This window comes from Puntigrus tetrazona, chromosome 11 (assembly GCF_018831695.1).
Source record: "Puntigrus tetrazona isolate hp1 chromosome 11, ASM1883169v1, whole genome shotgun sequence".
NCBI classification, from domain to species: domain Eukaryota; kingdom Metazoa; phylum Chordata; class Actinopteri; order Cypriniformes; family Cyprinidae; genus Puntigrus; species Puntigrus tetrazona.
The window spans coordinates 24,041,265-24,054,782 of NC_056709.1; the positions used below are offsets into that span (position 1 = coordinate 24,041,265).

The 13,518-nt window shown below is 38.6% G+C and overlaps 1 protein-coding gene across 1 annotated transcript in view; it reads right to left on the bottom strand.

Moving 5' to 3' along the window:
• Positions 1–1,519: 1,519 nt before the first annotated feature.
• pcdh17 (protocadherin 17) overlaps positions 1,520–13,518 on the bottom strand; it is a 65,464-nt gene continuing 53,465 nt past the window's right edge. Inside the window, exon 5 of the mRNA XM_043252612.1 lies at positions 1,520–3,764. Within this exon, the coding sequence (XP_043108547.1) occupies positions 3,064–3,764 (701 nt within the window). The 3' untranslated portion in view covers positions 1,520–3,063. The remainder of the gene's footprint in view (positions 3,765–13,518) is intronic.

Consider the following 13,518-nt stretch of genomic DNA (forward strand, 5'->3'; position numbering starts at 1 on the left):
TTGTGTCAAGTGTGTCGGCATGTCAAACTCATCACTATGTTCGGGAAAAAAAAAAGAAACCTCATTTAGATATGAACACAGTGCTTCTCTTTCACTTTCTTGCAACAAACTGCTTTTTTTTTGCTATCTTTTTTTTTTTTCCCCGGGTACTGATAAACCCACTGTGTGGAAAATAAAGAAGGAAACGAGGAGGGGGGGGGACTAAAACAAAGGAGAAAGTCTGGGAGTGCATCCTTTGAAGCATGAAAAACAGATGCATGAGTAGAACAACGGATTAATAAATAAATAAACCAAGAAATTAATAAATAAATAATGGAACAGACGCGACTGTGTTTTTACGGAAGATGAGAGAAGATTTTTTTTTGTTTTTTTTTCCCCCACTCCCTGTGGTAGCTGTGCAGGTCGACCTGTGTTTAACGCACACCGCGGGTAACGCTTTCTTATGACATAAATAGCCGATCACGAAAATGCTTTTCTTCCCCTTGGGTTTTTTTCTGTTTCTTTTGTGATTGTGGCAGCCCGTTTTAGTCACAATGCAGCAAAACTTTTGGAAACATAACATAAACCGGAGTTCATTTACGAGGAGCGCTTTTTCATTACATTGCTGTGCCTGGGAATAGTTCAAATCCCAAAGTACACTGTGTGGGCAGAGCACCGTTCTAATAACATAAATATATAGACATATATATTCATATATTCATTGTTTATATTCTCATATTCCATGATGTGAACAGAGTGCACAAGGTCATTATGAGCATTATAAGCCGAACGGGATGGATAGATTGCGATACCAATACTGCTACAACTGAGCTCCATTTGACATAGAAAATACAAAAAAAAAAAAACGTTCCAAAAAACTTGTGAGCCCTCTCGATGGGAACCTTTGTGCTGCTGATGCAAAGGTTGTTTCAGAAGCTAGGTTTATCAGTGCTGACTTTTGAGTTACCTTCGTTTTGGTCGTATTCAAAGGCAGTGGATATAAAACTCTGAAGAACGCATTGAAACAAGCTTAGTAAAAATATATCCAAGATGTCAGAAGACACGTGAGAAACGCTTTGTGTAATTAACTTTTAATATTCAAAATGATTGATATTCATGTAAAATATCGGTTTGTTCCTCTTGCATCAAAAGACAGAGAGGCAACTCACTAGTTTTTGGAACAGCGCGATTTTTTTAAGCGGCACGTTTTATGCATTCAGCGAAAGAATAGATAACACGACAAAATAGGTCCATGACTTCACAAATTCCTCAGAGGGAACATCTTTTAGGTCCTTACGAAACGAACAGCACGTTCCTTTCCCGAATCCTTCCGACCCTCTGCAGTACAAATGACCTTAAACAGACTAGATTTAAAAAGACCTTTTTAAATCTTCGCTGCTGCTCATCAAATGGATATAGAGCAAGACGGCTGAGAAGAAAAAACAAAACACTTCAATGAATCCAAACAATGATCATTTTTGTAAAATTAGCTGCCCATAAAACAGTCTTTGTATTGTAAAAAAAACTACGCAAACTGTAGTCATGTGTGGCTATTTTTTAGTTTTGTTTCTTGTAGACAAAAACAAGTTGCTTAGCAAGTAGTGAACATGTCATGTAAGCAGTCTTTTCCAACACGTGTTTCAAACAACATAACCTGTCCAAACGCACAGCAGCGAGGCGAAGCAGAAAGCGAGAGCGGAAGAGTGAACCAAGAATGAAACCGAATGGAAATTAAACTCATAGAGTTTGACGACTACTAAGGCATCAGTTGCCAAGTACAATATAAGCCCATGTATATTACAACACAACCATATATTAATTTAATAAAATACACAATATAGCTCTTGTACACGTAACAATTTGGCTCAAATGCACAGAAACTGCAGAAAAATCAATAAAAATATGTTGTTTTGATGTAAACACATTAAATTGGATACATTTTGCACATTAAAATGGTATTGTGTATAAGTGACAATGTGAAGGGACATTTCCTTTTTTTAAAATTCTTTTTTTGTTGCTGTTGTTGTTGTTAATGTATTGTATTTATGAAATTGAAACAGTGTCCTCTGCAGTTCAATAAATATTTTCGACTGCATTTTCATCCTGTGCGCACCCTTTTTCTGAGATTAGTTTTTTTGTTGTTTTTTTTACAAAATGTATAAATATTTTCATTGTTATCTGGACACTATACATAAGTTCATATATTTATATATATATTTATCTATATGTATATATAGATATATCTTTTCACAGTTAAGGAAAAATGTCCCTAATATACAAGAGAGTGACTGTTATAACTTAATGTCAGACACATGGAAAGTCACTTTAAAAGTAGTGAAAAGCTGAAGACAGATGATCACAGAGGACCAATAAGTGAGAGTAACAGGTTCACCGTTCTGGAATGTTCCATGTGTACATATACATAGGGGGAGGAGGACACAGTTTACACGTGACTAGAAATGACAGGTGAAGAATGGTTACATTTCATTATCAACCCTCCCCACCCGCCCTAAAGATTCATGGCCCCACACACCCCCCTCCGAGTTTGCTGATATCATTTGCACTTTTTATGCCGATATTACAAAGCCAATAAAAGTTAAAGAGAGAGTCTCTGTCTTGGTGTGGTCCAACTGTTCAAGGGGCGTCCGTGGCACCCTCGAACCCTTTTCACTTGCGATTGTCAGAACAAACCATTTTCGTCCACCCCTTCTCCTCCGAAAGTCCCTGTAGGAGAAGGGTGGGACGCTCCATCTGCAGTTCAGTGACAGAAAGATGTCCCTGTAAGAAAGAGTTTGAAGCTGGTGGGCACTTGAAGAAGAAGAAAAAGCTCACAAGAAGCCAGAAGCAGCAACTTCTGCAACTCTAAAGAAATTCCCTTGCCCCCAAAAACACAACACGGCATCCAAACGAACGTAAGCAAACTATTCTGTTGCTCTCTATGTTTATTTGTCAAGATCTTCAAGTACGCATGTTTTTTTTTTTGCCCTCGCAAAACGTCCCCATCTGCGTCACGCTCTCTCAGAGAGCGTCTCGACTTGGTCCATGTCTCGTCCGCTGTGGTTTCTTATGCTCACAAAATCTGTTTTACTTTCTGATGGGGGTGTTTTCGTTTCCCCGACAATCCTGCAGCAGTTTGTCGATGTCTCTGACCACCTGGTCTGCGTCCATGGTGCCGCGGCCCATCTCTCCTCCGCCCTGCTCCAAAACGCTGTCCATTTCCACCGCCGTCTCCTGGCTGATCCGCGAACGTGCTTCAGCCAGGACTTTGGCTACGGGGTCGGAGGGAGGCAGCGTAGAGTAGCCCTGCTCTTTGTTTTGCTTGTTCGGAGAGATGTACTGTCCATCAGGGGGTCCGTAGTGGCTGGTGCTGGGTTTACCCTCGGCTCCGTCACCCATCCCTTTGGCTGAAGAGCACGGGGAACCTGTACTGCAGCCTTTGGTTGGGCTACATGAGGCAGATGGAACCTCCTGCAAGAGAGGGCTGAGGGCACGTTTGGTCTTTAGGTAAGGTTTAACATTCGCCACGAGGATGGTGTGGTCTCGACGCTCCTTCCCGAATGTGCAGAAAGTTTTTTTGCCATTGGGGTTGCACACCGTCTCGTAAGTTTCAGTTTCCACTGCGACCGCCTCCATGCCGGCTGGTACGAAGAGGTTGGTGCGGTAGTCCGAGCTCTCGGCTTGGGGAGTTCCTGCTCCTCCAGCCCCTGCGGGAAACTGGGGCATCCAACAACGGTCAGAGTGACCCAGCACTCGACACTCCTCCGTGCAGTTCACACAGTCCTCCTCTGAAAAGAGAGAGAGAGAAAGACAAAAAATATTAATTCGGATGAAATTGAAATATAAAATATCCATGAGAAATTCTAGCTAATCTGAAATAATCAAATGAAGTAAAAGGTAATCGCAAGTTCAAATCAATAAAGCTGTCATCAGTGAAAAAACACTCGAGTCTGCTTGAGTGTACTCGCAAAATGAACAATTATACAGAACATGTATATGATGTAATCTCATTTCATTAACAAATCACTCACTCTTGCTTTTAATGAATCATTCAGAAAGACTCTCATCATGGTTTACACAAAATATTAAGCAGCTCAATAGTTTACGTCTATAATAACAATTAGAAATGTTTCTAGAAAAGCACTAGAATCTAATTTTTTTCATGGGCCCAACTGAATTTTTTTGTTTTTGAATTGTGGCAACGGTTGTTCCAACAGAAATTCAATTGGGCAACGAGTCAATAGAGAGTTGGGAGATGAATTTTTTTACTGTGAATGATTTCTAAAGGCCATGTGACACTGAAGAAATGACTGCTGAAAAAGCAGGATTTCCATAGCAAAACTAAATTACTTTTCAAACAAATAGCGGTTATTTTATATCGCAACAAATTCAGCTCCGACAGCCTCGTGGTTAGTCCCACTTCCCCCTCTCCATCCAATGATTTTTTGTCAGCTTTCTTCTGTCTAATCCCAAGAAAGGCATAAAAACCCATAAATGTAACATTAAAAATGCTAAATAAAGAAATATAATAAAATGTGACCTTTTTCCCTAAATAAATCAAATAAACATCCTTGGTGAGCAAAAGAGTTCTCTTTTAAAAACATTAAGAGAACTTTGAAACCCAAAACTTCTAAATATATGCATAGTCATATGTATTTATTTATCAAAAATTCCACAAAAGTCATACATTCCATAAAAGAAGACTTTTTTTTAATGAGGAAAATGTGAATTATCTGGCTAAACATTTTTTTATGAACATGATCAAAAAGATGGCAAAAATTGCACTGTTCTCCCCCTATCATGCTCATGCATTCTACAGTAAATCCTCCCTCTCTCCCCACCCCACCTCTCAGCAGAACCACAACAGCTCAGTTTTGGCAAAAAGTGTGGTGCTGCTATCATAAATTTATGTCACTGGGCTTTGAAGCTATCCCAAGGCAGCCCTGCCATATCACAGAGCCAAGTATCTAGTGCGGCACTGCATGTGTGTGTGTGTGTGTGTGTGTGTGTGTGTGTGCGTGCGCGCGGGCATCTTCCTTCCTTTCATCTCAGCTCAGAAGAAACCACATTTTGGATTATTGTGGGCTGTTCTGATGGTGTGTCAAATGGGTCCAGGATTGTGAAGAGGATAAAAAAAATAATGTATTTTAAAATGGGAAATGAAAGAAAGAGGGGGGAAATAGGGGAACAAAAGGAAAAACATGAAAAATGAAAGTAAAAAAAAAAAAAAAAAAAAAAAGTGAAAAGGGAAGTGCAGCTGCTGTCCTGTGAATCTAAATGCTCAAATAGCTCAGGTAAAGCTGAGACCCAGGTTGTGAACACATGCAAACCTCACACGCCCGGACCTGTGCCATTGGTTCAACGTGCTTTTGACAAGAGAAGTGAAGTGATTTGAGAAGAACAAACAAAAGTCTTCCATCCATATTTAATAGTTTGATGATGTCTGTCTTTCGGGAGAAAAAAACAAGGAGACACAAACAACCTCATGAATTTATGAGAAGAAATGCTTTCAATAATCTAGCAGTCATCACTCACTCACTCCCAAAAAGTGTCTGGGAATAACGGATGATAGCGGAAAATGAATTTAGCGAAGAATCTTTATTTGTGTTATTGATTTCCCAAACTGTAATTCCCAACAATAATAATCTATCCTTCACCTCAAACAGTGCATGAAACTTTTTATGTCATTTTGTATCTTACTTTCCTCAATCGCTTCTTGCTCTATTTCATGTCGCTTCTGTTTTTCATTTTCCTCGAAATGAACAATGGGACACGGTAATTCATAAAGCCAGTTAAAGTTTGAGAGCGGCGTGATTTAGAAACCAACCCAGACAGATGTACCCATTTTCCCTGCATGGCATTTACAGTGCATATCAAAATACAATCGGGATGTTCGGCTTGAAGAAAGGAATTTTCCTTTTCCTCATTCAGTGAAAGTGCATCAGTTCTCTATGACAAAGTGTTCATAATTAAATTGATATCTGTGTTTACTTTCGCAGAAGTACAGGCAATTGGTTTTCTTTCTTCATGCGATGCGCAAGGCTCGGCGTGTATAAATGATGACCACTTGACCTTATTATTATCATTAATCATATTTTAAATTGCTCTTTCAGATGTTTCTCTGCTAAAGGCCAAGCCATGTCATGAAAAATGATCCTCTGCAACTGGGCTCCCGAATCCCTATTGTTCTAGATTTCACTGTGTGTCTGGCCAACAAAAGCCTATCCCTGGGGTTCCCTTCAGTTTGTTTCTGGTCTGTGGGGTTTCTGCTAACCTTGAAAAAGTTTTCAAACTCCCTACCCATTCTCAATGGTAACGGTACACTGCACCTGCGTCTCCTGAGGTCAAAATATGTTTTTTCAACACACACACACACACACACACACATACGGACATCTGTGGTGCATCTGTGGGCCGAGCAGAGGATAGCCAGTTCTGTATTGGGCCTAAGACTGAACCTAGGGGGGCACCTAGGGTTTTGTGCCATGTATGAAGACTGTTTACATATGTGGAGGGTCAGCAGGCTGGTACGTCCTCAGGAACACTTTCTACAAGAGTGTGAGATGACAGGGTAAGTAGCATATAAGAGGGGAGAGAGAGAGCTTGACATTTAGCATGTGGTGCTCTTGTGTTGTGCGAGAGAAAGACAAGGGCTAGTCCTGAGTGGCACAAACTAGCCTGCATGACAAGGTGAGGAAGAACATGCTGTCCACTTTAAATAATGAGATCTCCCACGCACACACAAACACATACATACACACACACGCGCACGCACACACACACACACACACACTCACACACAGTCCTCTTCAGATCTGCACGGGCTTTGAATCTGAGCTGCTTTGCTAGATTTTGCAGATGTTTATCTTCCCTAAACATAAATTAGCGTGGGTATGCATGCTAAACAGTTTCTCTGTGTGAGTGGGAATATCTTTGTTTCACACTTTCATATCACCTTTTGACGCAAGACTAGCAAAATAAACATTTACACTACTGTACGAAAGTTCAGAGTCAGTATTTTTATTTATTTATTTTTTTATTATTTTACAATAAGAAATACCATAATGCTGTACTGATTGATTGTTACAATTAAAGTTTTTTTAGCATAGAAAAATCATGTGACACTGAAGGCCGAAGTAATGGCTGCTGAAAATGTAGCTTTGCCATCGCAACTTAGATGAATTAATAGAGACTTGAGCAGAAGATATAAAAAAACAAACAAAAAAACTTTTGCCGACCCCAAACCTTCAAATGAAAAAAGAAACAACTGCGTATGCTAAGCTAATAAAGCAAATCAGTCTTGCTTTCTCCAGTATTTTCAGAACTGACTGCTCCTTCAATGGAGGCACAATAAAGCATAAATAATCCACACTGACACATCTCCATGCAGCCAGTGAGGAGGAACCAATCCTTCAATAGATTATTCATGCCTGGGCGGAACAGGTGACCTTGAGACTTGGCAGGGTCGCCATGACTAACAATAAGACATGTGACACTGGCTGAGGCCACTAATTCGTCGCCAGATCCAAAGCAGGAGGCACGGTGTGAATTATAGCCACCCCCAACCCTCCTCACGTACAGTCAGTACACAAGGTTACAAGCTGTTTTGGGGACACTTCATTATAATTGTATTGTGTGACATCCCTGGGTTTTTTTGATGGTCCAGGCACAGATCTATTATATCGAATGGCTCATCCTGAGCTACGGGCAGCTCATCGGCCGCTCTGCAGGAATGTCAAATCAACTGCCCAATTATTATCACAAGAAGCACACGCTCGGCTCTGTGCACCATTTACTGGGATTCACAGACTTCACTTTCATAGTGCGAGGCTTCTGCTAGCACAGCGCTTGTCCCACTCATCAAGCTAATGATGTGTGTACGACAAATCTCATTTTACTTTGCGCACAAAGTCCCAAAGGCAGAGCAGCAACTCGAGACGACGCCATATTTATGTGACAGTCCTAACAGAAGGTCACTTTATAATATAGCCACTACTTCATGATTTGTTCTCTACGCTGCATCTGGAAAAATGAGAGGTGAGCTGTCTTGTATTGTAAATACTGTCACATCTTAAAGGGTAGCAGGTACTGGACGGCTTGCTTAACAATGGCTTTAAGGTTTGACTATATTAGCACAACCTCTAACATCCTAATTATGTTTTAATTATAATCTTAGAACAAATGCGCAACAGTGCTTTTTAGATTAATTTGTGAAAAAAAAGATCATCAGTCATATAAAATATAAAATCTACAAACGTACACATATGCGTTATCATAATTCAGTTTTTTATATATATATATAATGTATGCTAAAAGTTCTTATGATTTTATACAATTTATTACAATATAAAATTTTATTATATTTAATTTAATTTATATTTAACAGTCTCACCAAATGATTACATCTATGCATGACATCATAATTTAGAACACATTTAAAACGGAACTGTCATACAATTACTGTAAAAATGTTTACGTTTCTTTTTTAACATTTTTAATTAAACTAACTTACTAAATTTAACTGAATTCTTATGACTGTGTCATGCATATGTGTGTACATTTGGATTCATATTTTTCAGGGTTTTTTTTAATATGGAATAAATTATTTTTGCCATTACTTTTGAAATGTATATATAATATTTTTTATATATATACTGAATGATAACATATTTTAAAACTATATTACGAACTGATTTTTCTGGATGATGCAATACTGTTGTGCGCATATAGCTGACTGCTGTCTTATTTGGATCAAGTCACACATTTACAACCGATGTACAAATTCTTGCCATCAAATCTATGTGGTGGACCATATTAATTGGACCTGGAATCACACAATTTAATACTGAGCACTGTCTCAACAGTCAAATAAGCCGACAGCGAGAGCCGACATAATGAACATAGCCCTCATCTTCAACCTCATTTGATTTTGCCCAGAGAAACGTCCCCCAGAGCCCGGTGGGTGAGAGAAAGAGTGAAAAATACAAAAAGGAGAATCCAGGCCACTTAAGAGTTTGAAGCCATTTAACAAACACCTCGCGCTCTCAGTTAAGGAGGAAGCTTTCAAATGCCAGGGTTTCTTTCTTTTCTCACTCCATCTCTCAGAAGAATTCTGGTGGCTGGGTGCTTTATTTGATTCTCCAGCTGGGAAGCAGAATGAGCGAGACAGAAAGAGAGACAGATAGTATATTCTGACTCAGTGCATTAAGGCCTCCTGCCAAATCTTTTATTAGCATCTCGTTTTTCAGTCCCGTCGTTCCGTTTCTCTGTGCTCATCCGCCAGTGACCCCTCCCGATCTCAGCACCGCACTACCAGCTTCCTGCCTTTCTTGGTCCACGCTGCGTCTCTCAGCCAACATCAATTTCCTCTCCTCCCTCCTTCTCTCCCTCTCTCAATCTGCTATACACCACCAGCGGGCGCAAACAGGAGGTGACAGTCCAAGACATCAGTTAAAAATCTGCCCTTATGTCATACTTAAGAAACAAAACATCACAAGGACAAAGCAGCAAATAGAAATATATAATAGAAAGGCACTTTCAACATTGCTCACAGTATATTTGCTTTTGTTTAGAAAATGGTAATAAAATATGACAAGAGTTCAGAGTGTCAGAACAAATTCATCTTGAAAATGTCAGATAACTTTAATAGAAAAGTATGTCATGGACTACAGTCAACCAAAAATTATTCAGACAACTGCTTAATTTTTATTTACAGGCACTCAACATTTTGTTCAGTGTGTGGTTTGTGTTAACCCAAAAAAAAAAAAAAAAAAAAAAAATATATATATATATATATATATATATATATATATATATATATATATATATATATATATATATAAAAAAAAAAAAATTTATAAAAAAATATATATATATATATATATATATATATATATATATATATATATATATATATATATATATATATATATATATATATATATTAAAAAAAGTAAGTTTTTTTTGGATATAATATGCCATATTTTTACTTTATTTTGCTATCCTGAATAATGTTTGGTTTGACTGTATCACACACACACACACACACACACATTTGTAACAATCAAAAAAATTTTTAATTAAATATCAAACATGATGTTAGCAGCAAGTTTTGCATGTTAGCATTCATGTGGACGGTGCGCGCTGGCCTTAGATCTGAAAAGGTGTGACATTGGGGGTGATGTAGAGTGAGGGTACATGAGAGGGCACGGTCTCAGTGGGGTGGAGGTCGTGAACACAGGCTTTGTGTAGAAAGTGTGATACGCCTGCGCAGCGTGAGCAGAGGAGCATCAGAGCACACGCACCTGTGCCCTGGCAGACTGGGGTGCAGTTGGTAGGGGGATGAACGCGTGTGTGAGTGTGTGTAGCCGGCCTCGTAGCTTGAAGGCTTACAGGGCAGCTGGAACAGGCCTCAAGGCCTTTGTGACAGGCTGCTGCTGCACCTGTCTGCATGTTTGAGAGGTTGAATATATCACTGAAGATCTAAGCTAAGTACTTTTAAAAATGAGAGTTCTTTATAGACCAGTTTAGTAGACGACAGCCTACATCAATTGAAGCTGTGCGAACATTGTGGTGGCAGTAAAACACAGGTGACAAGTTGAGGGAATGGGTAAAATCCATGGAACTTGAGAAAAAATCATTTTAGCGTTCTGTCTTTTTGAGTCAGAATGAAAATATCTTTTATAGAATTCTGTCATCAAAGGCTTCATTTCATTTTATGCTTCAAAAGTCGATAATACATAATATAATATTCACATACAGTACGCAGTTCATACCATATTACGCCTACAGTTACAGCATGAAATATTATTTAAACCTATAACATTTCACATAACATTTGCCTATTTTGTCTCACAATTCTGACATCTCCTAGTTCAGATTTTATAACTTGATTTAAGTCGTCAAGTCATCTTTATATTGCGATTTTAACAATACAGATAGTTTCAAAGCACTTAACAATAGCAAACTGGAGACTAGTGTCAGTAAAAACAAGATTAAACACCCAGTTTTCAGTTAAATGCATTTCATTTTTCAATTCAGAAATATTATTGTCTATGATATATGATTTAACTCAACAATAACAATAATTCGTCTTTAAAAGAATTGTGAAATTATCTCAGAATTGCAAGAGAAAAAGTCAGAATTTTTAAATCAAAATTCGAATTTGCTTTTTTAATTCTTTTATCCCATAACGTCTATAGATTGCTACTTAAAAAACATCATTTTCTACCTCAAGATACCACTAAAAATGTCACCACTGTTTGTAAACATCAGATTGCTTTTTTGGCATCTTCTTGTTCCATCGTTTGAACTGCTCAAAAAATTCTTTATAGTAAAAAAGGTAATTTAATTTTTTTTAAGATGTTTTTCACATTAAAGGTCAGATTGCACTAGGCGACTTTTAAAATCTGAATAGATGAAACACTAGGCAGCACACTCAAAATTACTTATTTAAAAAAAAAAAAAAAAAAGGTTCTTTTAGGAACTGCTCACTGAATGGTTTACATACAGTAGATGGTGTCTTACCACAGTTCTTTGCTTTGATCCAGGAGGGGTGTATGGTGGCAAATACCGATGGACTCCGGGGAGGCTCATCGACAAGCCTCCTGAAAATGGCAAGGGAACGAGAAGATGCTTTAACTAAGCCAAGGACAAATGTCTTTCGATCAAACGCTCCTTTTCATTATGCATTCTCAGTCGAGCAGCAGGCAGCTAATGCCTGGTTAAGTTGCTCTAAGCCGAGGCCTCAGGGTAGGCCGCCTCCGGAGTAGACACCGAAGGAGACGACTCCAAACAAACACACAAAGCCGAATCAATGGCCATTCACAAGCAGGACCTCCTTAAAGAAGGAAGTTGGCGGAACAAGACAAAAGTGCAAAGCGGAGAATGGGTGCTGAAGGGAGGAGAGATGTTTTTCTCCCGGCGCGGCAGGGGCTCAGCGCGGGGCTTACGGGCCTTAGCGCTCACCTGCGGGGGAAAGATCTGTTGGCCTTTCAAAGAGAATGCGCTAACCTTCACAACACACACATGAAAGGGACTTTGGGGGTGGAGGGCTGGGGCTACTTTTATAGATCGCTGGATGTCGCGTTTCAACAAAGCATGCTCTCTTGGGTGAGTACATTCTCTCCTGTGTGGATTCGAATAGGGTGAAATTAGCTCCATTATTTGTGCCTCCCCCGAGTGTGTTTATATGTTTTTCTGTCCGGCGACTAGAAAAAAAAAGCATCCTGGTAAAAAAAGCATCCCAGATGATTTATTTCACCTGCATCATGGGGCTCTTTAGCAGCAAAAGAGGACTTCAGCAGCTCAGCTTCTTTGATCTCGCGATCACACTCGCGCTCAGATCTGTCCTCCACACTCTAGATGAGTTTACACACACTTCAAAAGATTGAACTCACATTACAAAATCTGCCCAAGCATATTCTGCTCGCAATGTTTGTGTTTGTCTGTTAATATGATTTATAAAACATTTACATTTTTAGATAGATAGAATTATGAAAAGAGTAATAATATGTAAATAATCCCGGTGTATGTAGTAATGTTTCATTTCGTTTTTTTAAATATTTGTATTGTAGTATTTAGAATAAAAAAAGACACAAATAACAATATCAATATTATTGCAAATCTAAAATTATTATTGGTATTATTTGTTTTAATTAATTTATTGTTTTAAGATTTACATTAAATACTTTGTAGATTTTATAATATAATATGAATATAAATAAAATATAAAATAGTAAATGAAATGTGTGTTTATATGCTGTTTTGTTAAGTTTTGCTGGTTAGCATGAGTAGGTTGGTCATTATATCATGATGCCAGTTTCAATTGAAATATATATATTTATATATTTATTTTATTTTAAATAATAAGTTAATGTTAATAAACTCTTTGTTATCAGATTTGGGATCCTACAATATGTACACAGGTGAAGTCTATACTGTGCTTAAAAATACAACCTGCCTGTCAAATAGTCTTGATGAAACCTTGTGTACACTCAATATTTGTGTATAGAACTAAATGGAAACTGAATGGAAACTAGAGAGGAAGGGAGGTTCGCATAAAGCAACAAGCAACGGTTGCACCACACAAATGACACGAGTACAGAAAATGACTTCTGATGGCATGTGCCAAAAAAAAAGACTTCGGGAATAAAAACTAAAAGGATAAAACAGGAAGAGATTTCCACCCATTGACATACACACTCTGTGGTATGTCTTTCATGTGGGCTGTAAATATTCAAGAGCTGCAGCGACTGGGGCGAGACACAGGTGCAGCTCCTCACCTGTTTGTGCATTCACAAACATTCAGCCCATTACAGGGCTGCGTGAAAGAAGAGAAAGCGATGGAAAAGGCAAAATGAAGTTCGCTGTGTCATTGACGCTTTTGTAATTAGGAACGGAGGAAGTCGCACTCACGCTGGGTGAAGTTTTTGTAATATCTTTCCAGTGAACGTGCCAGCTCGCATTCAAGAACTCCTTTGGTCTTTGTGCCGTGATCGCCCACAGCGGCCGGCAAAGTTCATTCTTGGAAAAGCTTGAAAA